We start from the raw sequence: 26,263 nt of genomic DNA, 5'->3' as shown, positions 1-26,263 counted from the left end.
AACCTATCGCGCTAAGGAAAGAGAATCATTGTCTTAAGTAGCAAAACACTGCAATCAGGTGGGCATTACTTTTACTATACGTATATAGAGATCCCCTGCTTGTCGTAGGCCTCTTATACGAATGAATGCATGAGATGATTTAACTGTTAATTTCAGTTTTATATATCTATCAAACGAGTTTAATGCTACCTTTGAGCAAGTTATTTCATGACAAAATCTTTGAGTTAAAGTTATTTCAAGTATTGTCTTGCCATAAAATGTTTAAATTTTAGTATGATATCTATCTGCTTTGGCTTTGCCAATGATGCAATCGAATTCGGGTCCTGAGCAGTTGATAGCTATCCTGCCAGGGCTAGTGTACACCAGTGACCGTGAGTCATCTAGCGGGTTGGCCGGTCAAGTGACCGTGAGAGGTGGCCACCTCTCCGGCACACAGTTTCAGATATGATAGATTACAAGAGAACTTAGTCTGCAGACGAACTTTAAGAATCACAAATGAACTTAGTAAGCTTGGGCCTTTTAGCGAAAAACTCCCTTGCTGTACTGTTTATGATGGCATGACAATTTACAGTTTTGAAGCATGTATTTTTATACCTAGGCATACGTGCCCACTGAGTGCTTTTGTACTCAGCCCTGCATATGTTTTCTAAATGTGCAGGTTGAGCTGATGTGATGATGGTGCTGCAATGAGCGGAGTCTCCAGGGTTGTTAATAAATAGTTAACCTGTCTAGAATATGTCTTCATACATATGTCTAGCTACTTTCCGCTGCAAGATGTTGTTGATGTTATAGTATGTTATGTCATACTTTGAGTCTTAAGAGAATGGTTTCATATGATGTATAACTTGATTAATGATATTAATTAAGTTTTATGCTGTCTTTCATAGACTATTTTCAATTGAGTATTCATGAATAAAAATGACGAGTTTTATTAAGATGAGTAAGTTTTACGGCTATAAATGACGCCCCTTTTCTTCCCCTTCTTCTTTAACCCCATCCCTAGTCGTAGATCACTCGGCTTAACTATCCTTAGTTAGGGCGGGCTGTGACACATCATGATTCGGTCTTTAAATTTTTTTATTTACTTGTATAATTTTATCAATATATATATATATATATATATATATGTGTGTGTGTGTGTGTGTGTGTGTGTACACTAGAAAGAGCTTGTGATACATAGATTAGGCTAGTAATAAAAAATCTGATATTAAATTAAAATAGAAATACTAGAAAAAAGAAATGCTGAATTTTGTGAATGATAGGACAGAAAATATTTCAAGAGCATCACTAATTAGAAGGAATGCATGGCAACAGAAGAGGCCACGACTCGTTTTCTAGCAGTACGACCAGACGACATGAGGGAGATACAGAGAGAACTTTCTAATTAGCGTTAACCGTGTGTATAGGGAGGCTAACTAGGCGGCACATGTCTTGCCAGCTTCTCGAGTAATTGCTCGGAGTCTATTTGTTGGACTCGTGATTTTCCTAGATGGCTTGCTGATGATTTTTTTTAATACAAGGTCGTTTCTTAAAAAAAAAAGTTTATGGAGTAATTAATTGTACGAAATGGGGCTATTAATTGGCATATTTGTCGCGCGGATTCATATTAATAAAAAATGTAACTTTTTTGGAATATATTATGTAACTAATGATACTACTTTTCTTTTCATTTAGTAGTTTGTCAAGATTCTTGTTCAAACTTTCGGAATTTTATTTGTTGCGATTTTTGTATGCTTGTGAAGGAGATGTGGAACTATATGCTTCTCTAAAATCTAAATGAAGGTCCCTTTTGTTAGTCAATAACGGATGGTGCCAGCATTGGCTTTGCACGGCTCATGTTAAACCTTTGCAAGATTCTGTCTATATATTTGGCATGCGACAACGTCTCTGTAAATTATCATTCTTATAATTAACTTTTTAATTTCGTTCATATAAGTGGGCTATCATAGACATAAAGTAACAACATGACATAGCTAGTTAGTTCTTGTTTCTCATCTTTTATTTTTCATCTAATTTCATAATAGTGCGTTTCACTTTATCTTAGGTCGGATTAATTGTGTCTAATTCCCAACACCTATTGCCTACAAAAGTCAAGATAGTTGTGTATGTTAGTTTAGTGGCTGTGTGATTTTTATTTGAGGTGGAAGATCTTAAATTTGAGTTCACAGTCATATGATATTTAAAATTTTTATTTATTTAGATTGTTAGAGTATTTTCATACTCTATTTGATTGTCAGTGTATAGCCAACAAGAGTGTCTTCACATGTTCTACTTGACTGAATTAGAACAGTTGCTTCATGTGCTGCTTCAAATGTTTTAAGTTTGTTGATCCAATTTCAAATGATCCAATTTCTATTTTGGATTGTCCCACCACCACTTTACACCTTTATCACATATTTCTTTATCTCCATACTCAATTTTTTGGGATCATTTGAAGCGGAACGGAGGAAGTATTAATTTTTTTTTGTAATAATTTTTTAGCCCACTAACTCGATGGGCTATCACGAAATCCGGACATTTAGAATTAGGGTTAGAAATTTATAACTCGAATTTTTTTTTTTTTAATCTAATCAATCTGCACCTGAATAACTCGTAATTTGATAGGATTAGTCCGAAATTCGATGAATTGACCCGATTGACATCCCTATTTATAAGACATGTATGGAGCCAAAAAGGAAATAGACATTTATGAATGTTAAATAGATATAGGCATGATAATTGATACTAGGCACAACTCTTTCCACATCCGGCCTATGTCGACGTGCATAATTTATGTTTTTATCGGAGGGCCGTCGAACATTATTATTGACTTATTGTCCTTCCAATTCCCTCCTCCTTGTTTATTAATGAACCATGTCTACGTATATGGATATTTTCTTTGCGGTTGGCGCATTAAAAACGTGGTGGACTTGCAACCAAGGAGATAGATCTCGGAGATACAGACACTACGTAGACATTCCAACGTATTTTTTGAATAATCTTTTTTTTTTTCCTCTTATTGGAAATATATGATCTTTTGTATATATAGTTCGCACCAACCGGACTATTTTGATTTAATAGTTTCTATAATGAGTGTGTTAACTCACTCTTTTCGTCCACGAAAAATATATAATATTAAGTTTAATATAAATTTTAATAAAATAATTGATGAATATATATTTAATGAATAAAGTGTCTTGTCATATAAAAAATATTTGTAAGATATAAATATAAGAAAAATTGTAAATTATGTCCTAAAACTGTAAAATACATTTAAGATATCAGATAAAATAATCATTTGTATACTTTTATAGATGAAAGGAGTATTTTAATTAGTGAAGGATTTTGCTCAAACTTTTTCTAATAGAGGATTTTGCTCAAACATGACTCTTAAATGTCGGTAACTTAGAATAAGAATAAGGATAATGAACTGATCAGGGTCAGAGTGAATATTGATACAATTAGTGGATTCCTTCAATTATAATGACAAAAGATTCAATAACGAGGAAAGTAATGTAGATAGAGCAGTGAGGCAAGTTGATGATGGTGCCCACCGGCCTGACCTGGAAGCTCTGGCGTCGGTGTGGAATACGCCTGCCCCACATAAAGCAATTGTTACTTCGTGGAGACTGCTGCGCAATCGTCTTCCAACGTGTGACAATCTGAGAAAAAAGGAAGATCAATTTGGGCGAGGAAGATCTACGGTGTAGATTCTGCCAAGATCACGAGGAGGATACAAATCACATGTTCATCTCGTGCCCGAAAACCCAGGAGCTCTGGGACGAGATCCAAAGGTGGACTGGGATCAGCACGGCCCGACCTTTTGCGGCAGCTGCACATTGGTTAAGCTTCAGCGAGTGTGGACAAAACAAGAAAGGTAGGAAGCTACTTAATGCAATCTGGTTGAGCTGCTACTAGCTTCTTTGGAAGAGGATAAATGAGATTAGGTTCGAAGGAAAAAAGTGGGAGGTTAACAATTTGATTGTGGAAATCAAGGTTAGAGTGTGGAACTGGAATAGAATTTTTGGCTTGGTTGATAAAGATTTGGATTTCGCACAGTGGTGCTCTAACGGGCTAATGCCACGAGTGCTGTAAGTTTTGTTGGGTACCACTGGTACTATGATCTTTTAATATATTCAGTTTTGCTTGATAAAAAAAAAGAAGCAAAAAGGCTAAAGTTCAAAAGTTATTTTTAAACTAATTATTTTTATGATTCTGAATTGTAAGGCGGTGATTTGACTTTAAAAATGGTAAATAAAAATTATATTTCTAAAAAAATAAATATATCACCATATATAGCTCGTCCAGATATAATCAACATAAGATGTATACAGATAAATAGATGTATAAAACACCATGTGGATAAAACTAAAGGGTGTGGTTCTAAAGAGAACTACATTATTTGTGAGAACTTGAGAACTATCAAATCTAATGCATTCACTGTAAAAATTAATGTATTCGCTGTTAAAATTAATGCACTAAAAAAATTAAAAAAAAATTGCTCCCTTCAGGATTCGAACTCAGGTTCTACAATCATCCAACAAGATGATGCATCCACCGTAGATCTTGATGATCGAATGACTGAAAATGATTCTCCATTCTTTTTTTATTTAGTGGTTCTTTCTTGAACCTCTCCCTAAAATCAAATGTAGTAAAGATAAAATATATATCTTTCAAGAAAAGAATAGAACTTTTTTACAAACACTTGTCATATGATTTATGGATAACGTAACATAGGTAAAAGCTTACAACCGGTAGGCAAGCTGGCTTGAAGTCCCTTCTTTATATACTTTCATCGTCCCATAAGAATGTATTATTTGGAGAATAATAGTATAAATTTTAAGAAAAATTTGATAAATAATGTATTAACTTAAAAGAAGATTATATCATGTAAAAATGATGAGTAGTTGTGGTTGAATTGAGTGTGAGATCATATAAAAATGAATGGTTGTAATTAAAAATAAAAGGGTTGTTAGCCTGCAAATACGCAAACTTTTCTCATTTTCTAAAATTTAACATGATTTTTATTTTCTATTTACAAATAAATGAACTTAGCATTTTTTTTAACATCGACAAGAAAAAACTCTAATTAATTTATTGTTGACGTGAAGGTCGTAATACTACGTCATTCACTCTCCAATCAAAATAATGAATACAACTACTCTATTCAAGTGCATATTCCATAGTCCAATATCATGTATTTCGGCCTCCATGTCAACTGTAAATAGAATTTTTCTTTATCGGTGTCAAAAATCAGAAAAAGTGCTAAGCTCATATATTTGTGGGCAGAAAATAAAAATCATGTTAAATTTTAGAAAGTGAGAAAAGTTGGTGTATTTACATACTAATAACCCAAAATAAAAAGTAAGATCATGTCCCAAAAATAAACGTGATACATTCTTATGGGACAAATGAAAATAGAAAAAGTGATACTCCATCCGTCCACAAAAATAGATCCTAATTTGCTATTTTCGACAAATACATCTTTTCAACAAATACGTTCGTTCATAAAAAATTAATAACATGTTCATCATAATTATTTATATGTTCATCAAAATCTGGACACAAGATTTATTCTTGATTATGGACCGTTTAATTGATCATGATCAATGAATGAGATTGTTTCTCACTTCTTTAAATATTTGTCTTTCTCAATAGAACTTTTACATATATATATAGGGTGGGTTGGGATCTATGAAGAAGTAAATATACTTTGTTATGAATAAGTCAATAAATTTACCGAATAAATCACGCGACCGCACGAATAGTTATTTACTGAATAAACACGTACATTTTTCGTTCATGCGGTCGCGTGATTTACATAGGGGAGGGCTAAAATAAAAACACTTCTTAAAATATAAAATATAAACAATTTTTAGCCGTTAGATCATCAAGATCTACGGTTGATTCGTAACCCTGTTGGATGAATTTGTGGTCCTGAGTTCAATTTCAAAGGTAGCAAAAATTTATTTTTCACAATTTGTAACCCTGTTGGATGAATTCATACATGTTCTACATAAAATTCGTACATTGAAAAACGTTCTTATTTGTATTTTAAAAAGTATTTTCACGGTAGCCCTTCCATATATATATATATATATATATATATATATATATGGTGTGGTTCTAGAGAGAACTACATTTGTCACGACCGGCCCTAATTAAGGATAATTAAGCCGAGGAAATCGTGACTAATGGAAGGAGATTAGAAGCGGGGTAGAAAGGGGATAATCAAACAAGGAAGGATCGCATTTCATCATTTAACAAAAGGGATATTTATAATATAACAGAGGTTTAGTCGTATAGACTCAAATAACTAATAAGTTCAGATAACTCTGACTTAGCCAAAATAACATAAAACTTCTGAGTACGCAGCGGAATAAGGTTCTGATTACATGTATGAAGACATGTAACCCTAGAGTTCATTAATATATAATAAGACAAAAGAGTCTCGCTCGTCACTTCATCACCATCGGCAGCTGCTCAACCTGCACATTTAGAAATATATGCAGGGCTTGAGTACAAAAGTACTCAGTGGGCACGTATGCCTAAGTATAAAAATACATGCTTCAAAACTATAAATTGTCATGCCATCATAAACAGTACAGCAAGGGAGTTTTTCGCTAAAAGGCCCAAGCTTACTAAATTCATTTGTGATTCTGAAAGTTCGACTGCAGTCTAAGTTCTCTTGTAATCTATCATATCTGGAACTGTGTGCCGGAGAGGTGGCCACCTCTCACGGTCACTTGACCGGCCAACCCGCTAGATGACTCACGGTCACTGGTGTACACTAGCCCTGGCAGGATAGCTATCAACTGCTCAGGACCCGAATTCGATTGCATAATAACTGGCAAAGCCACATCAGATAGATATCATACTGAAATTTAACATTTTATGGCAAGACAATATTTGAAATAACTTCAATTAATTTAGTCATGAAATAACTTGCTTGAACGTAACATTTAAACTCATTTGATATATATGAAAGTAATGCCCACCTGGTTAGGCAAAGCCTGAAGATCATAATCACATATAAACTCGTCTTGGGAAAGCAGCGCTAATCCCCTTGGTTCATAAAGCCTACAAGAAATTCTATTCTTAATAGGTCTTGTGAAGCTAACTTAAAGTCTTAGTGGATGTACTAAACATACTTGATTCATCACGCCGGGTTTTCAAATTTAATAATAAAAATTGAAAGCTAATTCTTGAGCTAAGGACACCAACAATATCCTTACACGATTTTCTTTTAATAATTGAATTTATAAATAAATCCAATTAAATCATAAAACTTTCTATTGCATAATGCAAATGCAAATTTCATGTCATGCTTAAACATATAATAATTACTTTCTTAAAATATGCACATAATAAAAGTAATATAATATTATTATGCAAATAATTTTTTTAAAATAATAATTAATTAAACTATTTAATAGTTCAATTAATTAATATAAGTGTAGTCCATTTAATTAGTAGAAGGCATCCCAAAATTTTAAATGAATGAAGGCCCAACCATTAATTAAAATTTAGTCCATGTTAAATAAATAAAATCAGCCCAAATTCCATTTAAAAATCGGCCCATCACTTATTAAAAATCGGCCCATCACTTGGCCCAAAATAAAGAAATAACCCGGCCCAATGTAATGGCCCAACACTCGGCCCAAACTCAAAACCTTAGCTTTCTCCTTTAAGCATGCACTCTCTCTCTCTCTCTGTAAACGAAAAACACACACACAGACAACCTCTCGCACGCAGCTCCCTCCCCCTCTATCTCTCAATTTCCCGTCGACAGACAGCCGGCGAGTGCCGCCGCCGCCGCTCCCTCTGACTTTCCTTCCTTCCCTCGACTCTCGCTCTCTCGCTCGTTCTCCTTAACTCACGACACACACAAAGATGTTCAAGAGAATCAAGACTCAACACCCACAGTACAATCGGCGGTGATCGCCGCCCTCAAAGTGACGAGCAGCTCCCCCTTTTTCCATCTACTCCCGGCGACTGCTCGGCCATGAAACCGTCGCCGCCGCTGTGTCTACAACCTCTGAGCCCCCGGCGATCAACAGCAGCAGACGAAGCCCACTGCCGCCGCCGAACGCCCTCTGAAACTCCCTCTCTGTCCACTCTCCTCCATCCGTCCTTGGCTGGGCAGCAGCGGCACCGCCGCCGCCAAGCCCAGCCTCCCTCATCTCTCTTCGACGACGACGCAGCTACAGGCTGCGCCTCCGCCTCCGGTCTCGCCCTCCGTCAGACCACAGCAATGGTCGTGCTGCTACCACCATCTACCCCTTCACCCTGCTCAATTCCGGTCGACAACAACGGCTCTTTGTAGCCACCGTCGCCGCCCAGACTCTACCCGACTCGAGGCAGCGGCCCGACTCAGGCATCGCAGTTTTAAAAAAACAAGGAATAAAATTTAAAGTTTCGAACTCAACTTCTTCTCCTTTCATCTCAAACATGCATCATATATGTATGTATATATGCAGATATATATAAAGCTTGTATCTTTTACAGTTTTGCAAAATGTAAATTCATTCGTGGTTGATTGGAATAGCACAAATCAAGGCTTGAATCTTACTGTGATAGCAAAATCAGGTAAAGGAAGTTCAAGATGGAACCTTAAGAAATGTCTGTAGGTTGAATCTGATGAAGCTTGGCTGAGTCTGAAATCTTGAATCTAAATTCCCCCTTGCGAAAGTAGTTTGTGAAATGGAAGCATGAAGTTGGATCAATCCAGCTATGTTAAGTTTGAAAAAAGGAGGGAGTAGGTGGGTGTGGGAGGGAGTAGGTGGGAGGAAGTAGGTGGGTGTGGGAGGGAGTAGGTGGTTGGATAAAAAAAATAAAAATAAAAATAAAAACTCTTCCAGGTCGTACTATGAATCGTTTAGTGTTTGTTTAAATAAATAGCTCGTGTAGATGCTAAATGCTAAATTAAATGAATATGCAATGCATATAAATTTAATAACTAAATTTACAAATGCTTTTGTAAATCATTTTTGTTGGAATTAAAATAAATTCTTTTTCCGGCGTGAATCATCTTAAATCTAAGTTCAAAATTATTCTAAACTTAGCTCGAGGAAACGGGGTGTTACATTAAGTAAATATAAAAATAAAATCTAGTTCCATCTCGCTTAAATAATTAACGTGACTTTGCTAAGTCAGTTATAACTCTGAAATAATAGCATTGACTGCTTTAACAATATAAATTCAGGATCATAAGCTGAATTCATATCAGGATAATAACCGGTTTCATTCACTGATGAAAAATAATAAACACGCATTACTGGATTTAATATATATATAAAAGAGCGGGTCACTACAACATTATTTGTGAGAACCATAAAATCTAATGCATCCACTGTAAAAATTAATGTATTTGCTATTAAAATTAATGCACTCAAAATAATAAAAAAAATTGCTCCCTTCAGGATTCGAACCCAGGATCTGCATTCATCCAACAAGATGATGCATCCACCGTAGATCTTGATGATCGAATGGCTGAAAATGGTTCTCCGTTCTTTTTTTATTTAGTGGTTTTTTCTTGAAATTACTCTCTCTATATATATACTATATATAGGCAAAGGTTCAAATGAGAAGATGTAAATGTAGTGAAAATGAGAAGTAATCTCATCTGCTGATCTTATCTAATCTAACGGTCAGTATTTATTCACGCCATGTTCAAGGAATTTTTATGTTGAACATATAGGGGGTCGAACCCCAGAACCCCCAAAAATATTGTATATGTTCAATATATATTTTGATGAACATGGCGTGTTCGTGAACGCGACTATATATATATATATATATAGGGTGGGGATCTACAAAGAATCCCCTTAGTATAAAGAATAAGGAATTAATCTCTACTATTAAAACCGCTTAATCATGCGGTTGAGATAAATCTGATTTCCAGCTTTTAATTTATTATACCAAATTTCCATTTATTCGTTTTAATTGGAAAAGGGCAATTAAGAGACTTTGAAAATGATAAAAACGGATGGGGCGAAATTTACTCCCCCATCTTAATCTCTCACTTCTCTCTCTTTTGCAAATTCCTCAGCCGCCTCCCTCATCCCTTCTCCCCATTCGACGGATTTTCCACAACGATTCACATCCCCCTCGCCGTCAATAGCAGCGGTGAACGACAACTCCCGCCATCTCCTCATCGACGTAGTGCAAAATAGTAGGGTGGATCGTCGCTTCGTTCGCCGGCATCTGCTCCGAAACTCGCGCGGCGTGAGATCTGAGAATTGCGCGACGCCGTGAACGGCTAAATTGATGTTGCAGTCGCTCGCAGGTGGTGCAAACGCGACCATGGCAGCGTGGATCTTATCGTCCAACTGGGCCTTCTCCAAATCTTTTGTTAGTGAGTTTGATTATTTTTTCTTAGTCATCTCTTTACACAAGTACTCCGTATGATTTAGTATGGTTTTTCTTGATATTTTGATTTTTATTTCTGGAATTCTGATCAGAAAACGGAAGAAGACGAGTTGTCGACGCCGCCATGCACAAGTCGTAAAGCTTCAATTACACATTCTTGGTTAGGTCTGGCTGCCTTGGTGATTTCCAGCTCTGGCTGCCTTGGTCAGCTCTAGCGGCCTTGGTGATTTCCAGCTCTGGTGGCCTTGGTCAGCTCTGGCTGCCGTAGTAATATGATAATATTTAGATGTTATATCGTATGTATTCACATGGATGTCAACATTATTCAGAACTTATTGTGTGATATTCAGTACTGAATAATATTTATTCAGAACTTATTCGATTAATTAATAATAAATTGGTATTCGATTAATTTTCAATATTATTCAGTATAATTTTAGTGAATAAACTTTCAATGTTTGCGAATAAAGTGAAAAATGTACTGAATATGTTACAAAATATGAAATACAGACTTTGTCAACATTTAACTAATCTGAATAATTTAACATATTAAACTGAATAAACTTTCAAGTTGTGCGAATAATATGAACAATCTACTGAATATGTTACAAAATATGAAAAAAAAAATCAAGCAATGAATATGTTTATATTAACAGGAAAAAAAACACATTTCAGAGTCAAGTTCCACAATTTTCAGGATATATTTTTTTTTTCAGGTATATTTTGTTCTTTAAGTTCCAAATTTTCTAAACCAATTATTTTATGATATCTCTGTTATTGTTACCGTTTAATTTATAGTCCCATATTTAATTATACAGTTGATGAATTTAAAATAGTAAATTAATTTATTTCTTTTTACATTACAAATCCAATTTTCATATGTTATTAAAGACGTGAGTCTCTTTTTATATAGTGTTCTTAGATTTTGGCAAATTTGATTGTAAATTCCTTTTTGATAATAGGGGATCACCGATTGAATTTAAAGAAGACCAACATTTTAATAATGAAAAGCAATTTGAAAAATAACAAATGGAAATAATCGGTTACAGTAATGATGCATTAACCAATTTGTAGGGATACACTATATCTTGCCAAATATAAAATACAATTGAATGAATTAATTATAGATAATATCGGTTACATAATATTATAGATTTACTCATTTGACCTTTTGTGATTTAAATGCATGAAAATATCTCAAAATTTTGGTCCTTAGATCTTGCATAATAAACGTCCAAGATTGTTTCTTCATTCTCCCTACATTTGCATTTCTTGTTTGATCCCTTCCCTATGTGTATATATATATATATATTTCTTTTTTTACAAAACTCAAGTTTATAAAGGCACCGGATCGATATGCCAATTTGAAGGGGTAAGTCAACGCTTATAATTCTTCACAATAGACAACGAACCTACGACTTCCGACGCATCCAAAAAATACTGTGCTAATACCGCTAGGTTTACAAGTGACCAAATGCCTCATTTTCTGCACAGAAATTATTTTGTCATCAAGTTTTGGGCTTCTTTTGAGAAGAAGATTCTCCATTCTCAGCCTTGCGTTTGATATTCAAGAAGTGCTCAACCTTTTTATCTCTAGAGTTGCAAAACCACTTCTCGGATCACTACTTTGGCTTGGTTTGACATTTCCGCTTAAGACAAGATAAGGCGCTTTAAGCTTAGCTTGAGCTTCCCTCATTCTTTCAACTGAAAGCGATGGTGTATCAGAATTTTTCATCCGCTTTATTTTCAACTCCTCATGATACTGTCGCATTCGCTTTTCTTGTTTCATCTTTCCAGGACCTTTCCCATGGAACTTGTGCGAGAGTAAACGAAAAGCTTCTTTTGGTGTCAAAATCTGCCCATATTCATCTGTCCGCTCAATGCGTATTTCCTTAGTTCCATCTCCACCAACGATGCCAACAAGTTTGCTTTTTTTCTTATCCATGTTTGGACCACCCCATTCAATGGTTTCCTTGAGAGTTCCACGACCTTTCAGAAGTTGAAGAGCACTAGCTAGACCCTTACCAACTGCAGGTTCATGAATTGTCTCATCTGGAGCCACCTCCTCTTCTATTTCCTGTGTGTGGGTCTCATCTGGAGTGGGCTCTTGTACATCAGTCCAGCCACCATCTTCATCCTTCATTTCATGATCGGATGTGCTGGCTGCCACATCTTCCTCCATGAAGACATCTTCACTTCCATCAAGTTGCAGACCCCAAACAAATTCTTCCATCTCTGTGAAGACAACCTTATTCTCTGGTTGATCCCCAGAGCTTGCATACTCATTGGCATTACGAGAGGCTAGGAGCTTTATCACCATGGAGCCAGATTTTTCTGTTCCACTTTGTTTTTTCAAGGCTATTCTTCTCGCTCTCTCCAATGATTTCCGGAGCTCATCGTCATCATCACCAAAAGCAGGTGCATCTTCTTCCTCAGTCTGCATGGTAGGTACTTGCTCTTGCGGGAGAGTCTTAGATGCCTCACCAGCTCTAGCTAATGCTGATTGGTAAGCATTGCTCCTCATTTCAGCCTCAATCCTATCCTCTTCCTCCTTAAGGATCTGCCGTCTCCCGTCTTTCCTAGAACCAAGATCCTCAACTCCCAGTCCAGCAGCTATAGCCTCAGCTTCAAGGGCATTTATGTCCAGCTTATCCTTCTTTTTCTTGGGCTTTTTAAATTTGGCCATTTCTTCTTGGGTGTAATGATCTGTTGATATCTTCCCAATCGAATTCAGATTTTCACCATGATTGCTTGCAGACACTCCTTGAATTCTTCTCCGGAGCTCTTCCAATTTCCTTTCAGCTTCACCAGAAAAATGTCCAGTTGAATCAAGAGTTAACCCCTCATCAGCAACAGGATCATCATATTGTGGAAGCATTTTTTTCTCTACACCAGGTTCATCATTAAACTTGTCATCATAAACACCAACTTTCTTCTTTGAATCTCGATAAGCCTCGTCCTTTCGTTTTTGCTCTCCAATCTCCACATTTTCAAGCATATCAACCTCTTCATTGATGTCTCCATCAGCTAGTATGCTTTGATCTTTGAGAGTTAGCACAACTGCGCCCCCTTCAAGTACTTTGTCAAGTCCATGAAGAACTTTGACTCCACCCAAGTGTTGAGTTATGTCTTGAGCTGCTGACTCGTCATCACTTCCTTCATCATTCATATTCATATTGTCCTGCTCCTCAAAAATTCGTGAAAGCTGCAATGCTTTCTCCTTCTCAGCATTCCTTTTCTCTTCAATCTTCCTGCTCTTGTTAACCCGGGATTTTTTCTCTTCAATCTTCCTGCTCTTGTTAACCCGAGATTTTCTGCTCTTGTTAACCCGAGATTTTTTCTCTTCAATCTTCCTGCTCTTGTTAACCCAAGATAAAATCTCGGGAGCACCTTCAGACGACTTCATCAACCTTTGTTCTTTCATTCTGCTATTGGGCGGTGGGTTGGGGAGTTGTCGGCAGAGCTGCTCTGATAGGCTGCACAGTGAGGCGGAGCACGGCGCAGGCTTGCTGTAGAGATTTCGAGGCGAGCGGCGTGGGCCGGAGGGGGCGACGAGCGGCGGAAAACAGAGAGAGATTGCAGACGAGCTGAGCTGGTAGCGTGAGAATAGGAAGAAATAGGGATTAGAGGTGAAGGCGGCGCTTTGCGTGTACTAAAGAGATATATATATATAGGGAGAAGATCCATGAACTATGACAAGTATTTTGATAATAGAGAATAAATTTAATCCCTTAGATTATACTAATCCTACGGCTCCTATTAAATCTGATTAGTAATTATGGAATTTCACATAAGGTTATTTAGGTAAAATATAATTTAATGTAACCGTTTCTGATTTTATGGGGGTTGACCGAATCTGATGTATTTTTGGGTGAATATCTTGATGATTCCTTCTTTAATATTTTATTTCTTTATTTTGTTTTAATTTTTATGTATGTTTTACGATTTCTTCAATATTTTTATTTTCTTTATATCTTCACTTCTATTTGATTCAGAAGAAATTATTTTGTCTTTTGTTCTTATATCGTCTCTCAACTGAATATCAAGTGCCTCACAAATTTTCATTTGTAACAATTCATCAAGAAGCCACAAAATAATGTATTATTCTTTCCTCCAATTATTTTCACTTTTATTTTTTATTTCACATAATTAATTAATTTGTATGTTTTTTTTTCTTTCACCATAAAAATTTCAGCACTATTTCAAAAACAAACAATTTGAGATGTAATCAATTTTTGATTTTTTTCGCATTTATTCAAAATATTTCATGTTAATTATTTTTATTTTATATCAGTAACAGTAAGAGAAATTCAAATATTTTATTTAGATGTTCGTAAGTTTATTAAGCTTATTCGAAAAATTTTGATGTCAAATATTTTTACGATTCTCAATCAAATATCAATTATATTATTCAAAAATATATTATGTAATGAAAAATCTCAATTTTTCAATGAACATAGCATAATTTTCATTGAAGAAAACAAAATATTTACTCATAAAATATTAATAATAAAAATATTAAGTAATATTATTCATAAATAGAATATGTAATGAACAATCACACTTTTTCGATGAACAAAACACAATTTAGATGTTCGTAATCTTTGTACGCTTGTTCAAAATATTTTGTGTTATATATTTTATGTCAGTAAAAAAATTGAATATTTTATTTACATGTTCGTAATTTTGATAAGCTTATTCGAAAATACAAATGGAATAGAACTGGAAGCAGACAATTGTTGCAACATGAGTACTTTAATAGGCAATTGAATCAACAATTTCACCAAACAGATCGTCATCAACAATAACAACTACTACGGTCCAATCATCATCTACTTTCAAAACTACACAAAAGATACAAGCTGCCCTTTCTGGTAAATTCGAGACAGTAGATGATATCCAATGAAAAGGAAAATACCCCTTTGACTTCATAACTTGGAATGGGATCAAATGCATCACATGCACGAATTAGTCCCCTCAAGCACCTAGGAAGATTAACTCTATGATATCTTTTCTCATTGACTTCAACAATCGCATTCCATAATTTCATTCTAGAAGAAACATTCCGAATACAGAGATGATTTCAAAAACCAAAGTTCTTTAAAAAACAAATAATCTATATCTAATTTTCAATTACATACCGCACTACTGTCTCTAATTTTCAATCTATAGAGCCGCGTCAGATGCTTTTTTTGCTGGTCCTCTAACGAGTCTAACCCGGTACGCTCTCTCACGAGATCTACACCAGCGGTGGCTCTGGTCGTCGAGATCGGAGCAAGGGGTGATGGTCTGATCGCACCACGGGATAACCTAGGACGACGCCGTCGAATCACAGATTAGCTTCCCCATTTGTTATCTCCTTCTTCTTCTTCTTCTCTGATTTTTTAGGGCAGCGTTTTTGGGAATGGTAGACGATGAATGAGGAGTGAAATGGGAGAGTGAAAATCGGAACTTCTCGATTTACCTTCGTGGTAAATTCCCCAAAACAACCTTCCTCGAATTGAATTGTCGAAATCTTTAATTTAGCTCATTTTGTTCTTTTTTTTTTTGTTGTTGTTTTGGAAATCTTTTAGGCCGTTCGATTTTGTATATCTAAAGGCCTAGATTTATTCTCTATTCTTTATTAATGGGTTATTCTTCATATATCCCTCCCCTATATATATATATATAGAGAGAGAAAATGTTCAATGGAGAATGCTAAATATTTAGAGAATGACGAATGCGTGAAAAACAAATAAGTCAATAATTTTTATGAACAAATCAATTATACCGTATGTACAAGCATTTTGACCTAGGTTCGATATCTGAGGGTGAGTAAATTTTTATTATATTTACTAAATACGTCTGTTCATGAGTTATGTTCGTATATTCGTAGAATTTATTGATTTGTTCGTTATTATGCATTTTATTGATTTATTGAGGTTTTGGGTTCAATCCCACCTGCATGTGGTGTAGTTTTGCAACTTTTGTGTAGTTAATGGTTCCGGACGTCGTATACCACCAAATAATTCCTGCAATTCTACCAAGAATTAAATGAGTATAGTAGTAGGCAGGGTCGAACCACAGAGAACGGCCAATTGCAATCAATTTTCTAGAGATCTAAATTGATGTAGCCACCACGCCTTAAGTTGGGAGAAAATATTAATTATCCAAAGGAGCAATAAATCAACGAAAATCACACTAGAAATAAATCAATGAAAAGTAACTCGACTCGAATAAGTCCACACTAATTCAACATTTTGATCATCGACGCAAAGATAAATTAATCCCTATCAACCAACTAGTTATAGGATATACCGTGAACGTAACGGACGTACCCCAATCCCTACTTATTGTGTCGATAGACAGCTGGAGACGCCAGACCTACCTATTTCCCTTATTAAAACACAACCTAGTTGGAGACGTCAAACTTAGATTTAATGTTTCAATAGCATTAAGATGAAGGAACCCAATTTAGACAAATTACCCAAAAATACTAATAAAAGAGTTTAAAACCTATGGCATCCAAACCCAACTTCTCTTGCATCCATAAATCCAAGCTAAAACTTTATAAATATCTCGACTTCCATCAGCTTCTCGCATCCATAACTCTTTACTCGCAAGTCATGCAATTCCTACACAAAATATCACATAATTGTGTATACTAAATTCAATTAAATTACAAATAATTCAAGAATATGAACAATTAAAATACACACATCACGCCTACATACAGTTATTTTTTTTCATTTTTGTGTGGTGTAGAGGTCTCGCTTGCGTGCGGATGACTTATTTGATTATATAATAGATGTCTCTTGTTATTCGAAAAAAAAAATACTTTTTTCGAAAAAAAATTGAAAACTAATAGTATAAAATCTAACTCATTACACTTATATATAATATAAAACGGCAGTTTCCAACGTTAAAAAATTGCCGCCATTATTTAAAACATCAGTTGTAGGAGATTAACCGAGAATTCAGCTTTCATTTCCACTCATTTAGCTCAATTCTGTTATACTTACGAGGCACACTTTATTTATTTATTATTTTTCCCTTTTTCTTTTACCTCTTATTTTTTAATTGTTTCTACTATAATATATTCAATATGTATATCAATTTAAAGATTATAACAAGAGCTTTAATTTTATACAAAGTATATAAAAAATAGATTTAAAATAATAAAGTTATCACAAATTAAAAGTTTTAAACAAAATTATTTTCTCTCTTATCTCTCTTATTTTATTTATGTTTCTTTAATTTGATATATAATGTACAAATTAATTTAAAATAAGAAAGTTATCACAAATTAAAAGTTTCAAACAAATTCTTTTCTCCATTATTTCTCTTATTTTATTTGTTTATCTTCAATTATCTATTTTCATTACGATGTCAGTTTACTTTTTTTATCATTTGTTTATTTCCTTTTTTCTTTTGATTTTATTTAATTGTTGCATTTCTTTTTTTCAAAAAAAAAAATCGCACAATTTTTTACGCACGCTCGCTATAGAAAAATAGTGTGTAATCTATCTATATATATATAAAAGTAAAATAAGTTCTATCCTACGTGGTGTAACAGAATCACTCTATTCTAATTTTCCTCAATTCTTATTTATTCTTATTTATTTATACATTTCTAATCAATTTTTACATTTAAAAATTAGTATTAAATAATCATATAAATTTATAGATAAATTCTATACTATTAAATAATCGTATAAAATTATTAGATAAAATATGTATTATTAAATAATTGTATAAAACTATTAGATAAATCCAACATATCTATTTAATTATTATCTCCATTCTAATTTTCTTCAATTCTCAATCATTCTTATTTATTTATATATTTCTAATCAATTTTTACATTATAGCAAAATAAATCATATCCTACGTATCATCGTATAATCATTTCATTCTAATTTTCCTCAATTCTCATTCATTCTTATTTATCTATAAATTTATATATATTATAGCAAAATTATATTATAATTTTCCTCAATTCTCATTCATTCTTATTTTTTCTAAATTTTTAATCAACAAATTTCTATAGGGTTAAGTACCAGATTCACCCCTATCGATGGCGTCCCTATCGCGTTTAGCCCCCTACCGTCAAGGGGAAGAGCTGCCCACTATCTCAACGTGACAAAATTGTACCAAATTCCACCCGCCACTTAACGGACACTAACACCGTTAGAAAAAAATCTTTTTAAAAAAAAAGTTCAGGTGGGCCCCACTCATCTTTCTCTCTCTATCGCCTTGATTTTCAGATCTGGCGCCTCACCTCCTCACACCCATCGACACCTCCGGCGAAGCCAATCGGCAGAATCTGCCGCTGCTGCTCCCTCCGGCGAAGCCAATCGGCATCGGCTGCCTGTCGGAGAAGGTGAGAAACGGAAAATGGAGCCGCACTTCCGCTCTCTACTGCTCCTCTTTCTCTCGCCGCTCCTCAATTTTCTCTCTCTAAATTCAGTCTGCGGAAGTGGCGGCGGCGCCATTGATGTCATCAAAGTGAATTATAAATTCGCCGGCTCCGACGCCAATCTCAGCACTCTCAGCGCTCACGATGATGTCCGCCACCTCTCCATTCTCGTCAGCGTCGACCTACCCCTCAGAGGCACCAGTCGTAAGTGGGGGAAATGGGCTGCCAAGATACGAAATGGGCTCTCTCTCTGCAGATCTAGGTTTCTGTGGATTCTGCCGTCTTCATCGGCGAAGCTCCTACCGTCAGAATTTGGGGCAAAGGCGGGGGAGAGAGGGATGGTGGTGGAAACTGTTGGGTGTTGAACTTTTGGTTCCTGAACTTGTGGAGACGGAGGAAGACGTGGTGGTGGTGGTGACGATGGTAGTGGAAGAGGCGACGGAGATGGAGGCCGGCCAACGGCCCTTCGCCGAAGGAGGAGCCGCGGCGGTAGAGCTTGAGAGAGGGAGAGGCGGATCATAAAAATATTTTTTCTAATGGCGTTAACTGTAATGACCCGACTTTTTATTAAGGATTATATACTTTTAATTACTGATTTAAGGATTTATTATGGTAATTAGAGTTCAGCTTCCATTAATAAAATACGAACTTATATAAATTTGATAATTTATATATGTGATGATTTATTTTTTTTTATTTTCAATAGATGATGCACTCAAAATATATTTTGAGTCCATTAATTTATTGTGGAGAATTTAACACTGAAGTGTTAAATATGAATCTTTTATCGATTGTTTACTTAAGCCCATGAGTAATTTATTTTATGTTAGAAGCAAGCTCAAATGGATTTTATGCTTCAATAAGAATTAGGCTTATATGTCTTAAATGTATTTAAATGAGTTTGGAACCATATAATTAATATATTAATCTCTTAGATATTTTAATTAGAATAATCTTAAGCATGCTGAATCCTAAAGCATGCTGAAGAAATTTGGAGCGCATGCTGAAGGAAATTCTTCAGTCTTACATGCAGGCTGAAAGTGTTCATACCTGTAAGTTGAAGAATTTCCATCCAAGCCACCCCATTTTTTCTTTTATAACCTACACCATTTTTCAGCCAATTCCCACCTCTCACATTCATCTACCATCTCTCTCGCAGCCAAGAAACGACACCACATCTTTCATCATTCAAGGTTTATATTTCTAATTTATATATTATAATATCCTTCAATTGTATACATCAACTCCAGAATACCAACACATGCTCATTAACTCAGATTTACATATGCTTTGATAAATGAAGAAAATGAGTAGCAAATTCATAGATTTACAGTTACTAAATATGTACTTGTGAACTGAAGTTACAAGGAAAGAGTTAAAACTTTTATTTGAGCAATTACAGTATATGATCCTCGCACAAAAACCCTTTGTGTTGGCTGATTGCGTGTGTGAGTCGAGGTCAGGGGGAGGGCAGCCTCGGTGGCTCGTCGTCGCCGGCGGTTGACGGACGGCGACGGAGCCGCGGTTGTCTCCGATCTGCCAAGAAAGGGAAAGAGGAGTTTCAGTTTTTAATTTAAAATGAAATGAGAATAGGGAGATCCGGGGCTTACCTTTGTGAGACGGTGCTCGGCTCCTCCAGCGAGCTGCTGGCCGTCGATCGCGGGCCAGCCAGCGGCGACTCCGGGCAAGCCAACGGCGGCGGGAACTCCGAGCAAGACGAACGACTGAAGGCCAGATCCGTCGACCTCAGGCGAACAGCAGCAGCTCCAGGCGGCCGTGGCGTTGAACGGCGGCGGCGGATCTGCCGCGAGGATGAGGGAGCAGGCGGCGGCCCGGCGATGGCGGCACATCGGCGTGGTTGCGCTTGCTGTGCCTTTCCAGCGGCCGAGATTGAGCGAGAGAGATAGAGGAGAAGAGGGGGGGAAAAGTTCAGGGAGAGAGAAGGAGAAGCCGCGCCGCTCGCCGGCGGCGACGGCGCCGTTGAACGGCAGCGGCGGCGGCAGAACGGCAGAAAACGAGAGAGAGAGGTCCGAGAGAGAAAGGCGAGAGAGAGAGTGAGAAAGAAGAGATGGGGCGCAGCTAATGTGTGTGTTTGAGTGTATTTGGTGTGTGTATATTTAGGTTAGAAAAGGGAGCTGGGTTTGGGCCGGGTTTCAGCTGGGTTTGGGCCGAAAATTTTGGGCTTTCTTATTTGGGCCTATTTTAATTTAATTGTTTGGGGCTTATTCAAAGAAAAACATGATAGACTTAATTTATCTAATTAATTTGGGCTTATATCTATTTAAATTATTTGAGCTCTTAATTATTAATTTAAATTGAGCTTGATTAATTTAATTATATATTGACCTTTAAATTAATTATTTAAATGGAGTTCTTTATTTCAAGTATTTATAAAGGGATTATAAAATAAAATATTTTGAGTTAAACTCTCATTTAAATTAATTCTTTTCAAACGACTTATTAATATGGATTATTTGAAAAGGATTAAATTGTTTTATGTATGAGAAAGCATGATCTATGATGATATAATTTATCTATGTAATATTATAGGTTTTGTTTTTTTTAAATGACGGAATATTTGACTTGATGACATAAATAGAACGAGTTATGATTAATGCGCATGTTGATGTTCGAATAAATAGTTTCGAACCTAAATGGTAGTATGTGATAATGTTTTGAGTCTAAGGTTTTGACGAGATAAGATTAATATTAAAATTTACTAATTATTTTAAGGGTGATGATGGGCTCACTTATTGGGCTTCATGATTTTATTATCTTGGGCCTCATGTGTTGGGCTCTATAAATTAATTGATGTTGGGCCTAATATTATTAATGCACTGGGCTTCGAATTTATTCTTTTGGGCTCGAATTAAATTCCTTTTGGGCCTTGATTATTTTATTTTAATTGGGTCTTCATAATTATTCTATTAAATTTAATTAGAGAAGATTTTAAGACTTACTAATTATTAATTAGTAAGTGAATTAGATTATTTTAAGATGAGTAGATTATTAAAGATTAATAATCCGACCTCATAAGACGAGCTTTAATTCCTTAAATAGGATTAGCATCTCATAATTTAATTAAAGGAATATGAGTCATGCATAATCATTTCACGCATCCTCATTTATTGAGATTTTTCGAGAATTAGAATCTTATTTTATTTTCTCGGATTAAAGGTCAAGCACCAGAGTTAGAGCTAAACCGTGAGTCGGCTATTCAGGTAGGCTTTCTATGTATAAACTAAAATTATATATTAGAATTGTTAAGACTTTATGCTTATGAATTTAAATGATATTGTCAATGCCTAAATGCTTTATGTTTTATTATTAATTGCCTATCTGATGTTAATCGAATTCGGATTCTGGATGGGACCGCAAATCCCTTCGGAATTAGTGTACACCTTGTGATCGTGAGTCATCTAGCGGGTTGGCCGATCATAGTGTCCGTAGAGGGAGGCCTCCCTCTCGGCACGAGTTACTGATATGGTGATTAATGATATAAAATACCTGCGCGGGTTATTGATGAAAGAAATGATATTATGTTTGGTAAATACGAGTCTTTAAAGGAAAACCCTCGTATCTTACTACTGTTGAAAGGCTTGACAATAAAATATTATGCATGTATGTAAATTTCGGCAAGTGTCCACTAAGTACTCCTGTACTTAGCCCTGCATGTATTTATAAATGTGCAGGTTGAGCAGTGATCGAGGATGTAGTGTGCAAGCGGAGCTTCTGTCAATCTAGGACGAGTACCTCAGAGTAGAGTATATGTCTTCATACATATACTCAAATTATTATTCCGCTGCAAACACTGATTTTACTAAGACATTATGTTATCTGTCAAAACAATATGTACTATTTAATAATGTACTCAAACTCGTTGAGTACCCCTTTGAATAATATTATGTACGGTCCCCTTATGGCCTTCATTGATATCTAGATATTTCGATTGATTTCTTTATACAAGTCAAGTCATCAAGAAACCGAATATGCCCCTTTCTAAATCCCGCTCCTAAATTCCCTCCCTTAGTCGCGGTTTTCCCGAATTTGCTATCCTTAGCAAGTGCGGTCGTGACATTAACGTCCGTTAAAAGGCGAGGGGAATTGATGCGATAAAGCCACGTTGAGGTAGTGGGCAACTCTCCCCCTGACGGTAGGGGGCTAAACGCGATAGGGACGCCATCGATAGGGGGGAATATGGTACTTAACCCATTTCTATATATCTAATTTCAAACCTATCTTCAACAATCGTATAATCACTTCATTCTAATTTTCCTCAATTCTCATTCATTCTTACTTATTTATACATTTCTAATTAATTTTTACATTTAAAAACTATTAAATAATCATATAAATTTATAGATAAATTCTATACTATTAAATAATCGTATAAAACTATTAGATAAAATATGTACTATTAAATAATTGTATAAAATTATTAGATAAACCCAATATATCTATTTAATTATAAATCCTACATATATTATAGCAAAATAAATCTTATTCGACGTGGCATCGTATAATCACTTCATTCTAATTTTCCTCAATTCTCATTCACTTGAAAATTTTAACTTAATAAAATGATGGCATCCAGAATAGGAATCCTTATACCCACTTAATTGAGATTGTTCAAAGTGTGACTAAAACTTAAATAAAGTATAGCAATAAATTAATCCACGAAAAGCAATCAATTCAAATGTCAATGCATTTTTTAGAAAAGATATTCTTCAACTAAATATTATAATAAGCTCTATCCTACGTGACGTAATAGAATCACTCTATTCTAATTTTCCTCAATTCTCATTCATTCTTATTATTTCTAAATTTTTAATCAACAAATTTCTATATATCTAATTTTGAACATATCATCAACAATTGTATAATCACTTCATTCTAATTTTCCTCAATTCTCATTCATTCTTACTTATTTATACATTTCTAATCAATTTTTACATTTAAAAACTATTAAATAATCATATAAATTTATAGATAGATTCTATACTATTAAATAATCGTATAAAACTATTAGATACAATCTGTACTATTAAATAATTGTATAAAATTATTAGATAAATCCAACATATCTATTTAATTATAAATCCTACATATATTATAGCAAAATAAATCTTATCCAACGTGGCATCATATAATCACTTCATTCTAATTTTCCTCAATTCTCATTCACTTGAAAATTTTAACTTAATAAAATGATGGCATCCATAATAGGAATCCTTATACCCACTTAATTGAGATTGTTCCAAGTGCGACTAAAACTTAAATAAAGTATACCAATAAATTAATCCACGAAAAGCAATCAATTCAAATGTCAATTCATTTTTTCGAAAAGATATTCTTCAACTAAATGTTATAATAAGCTCTATCCTACGTGGCGTAATAGAATCACTCTATTATAATTTTTCTCAATTCTCATTCATTCTTATTTTTTTCTAAATTTTTAGTCAACAAATTTCTATATATCAAATTTCGAACCTATCATCAACAATCGTATAATAACTTCATTCTAATTTTCCTCAATTCTCATTCATTCTTATTTATTTATATATTTCAAATATTGTATTACTAATTTAATTTGATTATATCAAATTAATTAAAGAAATAATTTATACTCCCTCAAATAAGTTCCTCTTTTTCCTTTTTGGGACGTCCTCCAAATAAGTTCATCTTTCTTTCTTTCCATTTTTGGACAACTACCCCACCACTAATAATACTTTATTTATTCTTACTTTTCACTTTTTCACCACTCTCAATACTAATTATAATACTTTTTCACCTTTTCACTACTCTCAATACTAATTATAACATACTCCCTCCGTCCGCCAAAAGTATTCCACTTTGGCCGGGCACAGAGTTTAATAAAATGTGTGATGATGGTGATGTAGTGGAGAAAGGGTCCCACCACTTTATGAGATGTGTGGTTGAGATTGAATTTGGGGTGGGTTTTTTGTAAATAAAGAGTGTTTGTAAGGATAAAATATAAAGGTGGATGGTGGGACCATGGTTTAAAAAGGAAAGTGGAATACTTTTTGCGGACGCCAAATATAGTAATTGTGGAATACTTTTGGCGGACGGAGGGAGTATATTTTTCTCCACTATCAATACACGTTACCATTTTTCCTTAAAACTCGTGCCGTCCTCAAAGAGGAACTTATTTTGGGGACGGATGGAGTATATAAATTATTTCATATGTTATAGTAATAAAAATAATTATAAATGATGACATAAAATAATTCCCGTCGAATTTCGACGGGTTAGACGCTAGTATTTCATTAAATCACACAAAAAGTAGTTTCACATGCAGCAAGAGCCAGACGCTCAGGCAATAACTTTTTTGTTGCGAAATAAGTTATATATATATATATATATATATATATATATATATATATATAGGGTTGAGTTCATGTGAATCCCTATGCTTATAATAGATCCGTAGATCCAAATCTAGACCACACATTTATGACATGTGGCGCATCAAGATGGTGACACGTGGCAAGGAGTTTCCAAGCATTTCAAGGCAAAATCTGGAGAGGGGTAAAATTGGAATGTAATTTTCGGATTTAATAATTAAAAAAAAAATATTTTTTTTAGATTTTCTCAAAATAGATATATTTTAGATGCATATAGTTTCACACAAAGATGCATAAAGTTTTCACATGAAATGCATGACTTTGAACAAAAAAATGCATTTGATTTTTACAGTTTTGGTATACAGAAAAATGCATTTGATTTGTATTTTCAAACAAAAGTGCATAAAGATTTTACATAAAAATGCATTAAATTATACAAATAAAGCATTTCATTTTAATAAATCTGGTATTTTCGCCACCCCACCCCTGCCCCACCCCCCACCCAATTAAAAAAAAAAAAAAAAAAAAAAAAAACTGATTTTCTGACCACTGACCCCCCACCCCCCACCCCCCCACCCCCTCTCAATTTTTTTTAAAAAAACTGATTTTCTGACGCTACCCCTCCACCCACCCTCCAGCCCAAAAAAATTATATTTTTTCAAAAAATGTAATGCATTTTTGTGTGAAAAGTATATGCATTTTTGTGTGAAACTATATGCATTTCTGTGCGAAAGTATATGCATGAAAAACATGTAATTTTTTTATGCATGTAAAAATCAATTTTTCAAAAATAATTTTTTTTTTGGGGGGTGGGTGGGTGGGGGGGTCAGTGGTCAGAAAATCAGTTTTTGAGAAAATAAAAAAATAAAAAAAAAATTTGGTGGGGGGGGTGGGGTTTTGGGGTGTGGTGGGGTTCATGGATGTGGGGGGTGGGGTTGGGGTGGGGTGAAATCTTATGCATTTTTATATGAAAGTTCATGCATTCTCGTATGAAACTTTATGCATCTAAAATATACCTATTTTGAGAAAATCTATTTTTTTTTAATTTCGAAAATTACATTCCAATTTTACCCCTCTCCAGATTTTACCTTGAAATGCCTTTATGCATCTTGATGCGCCACATGTCATAAATGTGTGGTCTAGATTTGGA

At 34.8% G+C, this 26,263-nt stretch overlaps 2 protein-coding genes and 1 long non-coding RNA gene across 4 annotated transcripts; all 3 read right to left on the bottom strand.

Moving 5' to 3' along the window:
* Positions 1-6,238: 6,238 nt before the first annotated feature.
* On the bottom strand, positions 6,239-8,703 carry LOC131001227 (uncharacterized). Of its 2 annotated transcripts, XR_009093887.1 has the most exons (4): positions 8,592-8,703; positions 6,978-7,059; positions 6,622-6,826; positions 6,239-6,467 (listed from the first exon to the last, which is right to left on the bottom strand). It is a non-coding gene; the product is annotated as an uncharacterized LOC131001227 (long non-coding RNA). The 2 variants fall into 2 exon arrangements; XR_009093888.1 differs by lacking the exon at positions 6,622-6,826.
* Positions 8,704-11,684: 2,981 nt separating this feature from the next.
* Positions 11,685-13,994, bottom strand: LOC131001226 (SART-1 family protein DOT2-like). The gene is given in 2 exon segments (XM_057927550.1): positions 11,685-11,944; positions 11,947-13,994. Coding segments are annotated over 2 exon segments (1,914 nt in total). The 5' UTR covers positions 13,775-13,994; the 3' UTR covers positions 11,685-11,858.
* A 5,948-nt stretch (positions 13,995-19,942) lies between these two features.
* Positions 19,943-20,887, bottom strand: LOC131001225 (uncharacterized). Its single transcript, XM_057927549.1, has 2 exons — positions 20,359-20,887; positions 19,943-20,284 (listed from the first exon to the last, which is right to left on the bottom strand). The coding sequence occupies exons 1-2, from the start codon at positions 20,596-20,598 to the stop codon at positions 19,976-19,978; spliced, it is 549 nt and encodes a 182-aa protein (XP_057783532.1). The 5' UTR covers positions 20,599-20,887; the 3' UTR covers positions 19,943-19,975.
* Between the last annotated feature and the right edge of the window lie 5,376 nt (positions 20,888-26,263).

This window comes from Salvia miltiorrhiza, chromosome 8 (assembly GCF_028751815.1).
Source record: "Salvia miltiorrhiza cultivar Shanhuang (shh) chromosome 8, IMPLAD_Smil_shh, whole genome shotgun sequence".
NCBI lineage: Eukaryota > Viridiplantae > Streptophyta > Magnoliopsida > Lamiales > Lamiaceae > Salvia > Salvia miltiorrhiza.
The sequence above is the reverse complement of the archived record's forward strand: the minus strand, read 5'-3'. Positions and strand labels throughout refer to the sequence as shown.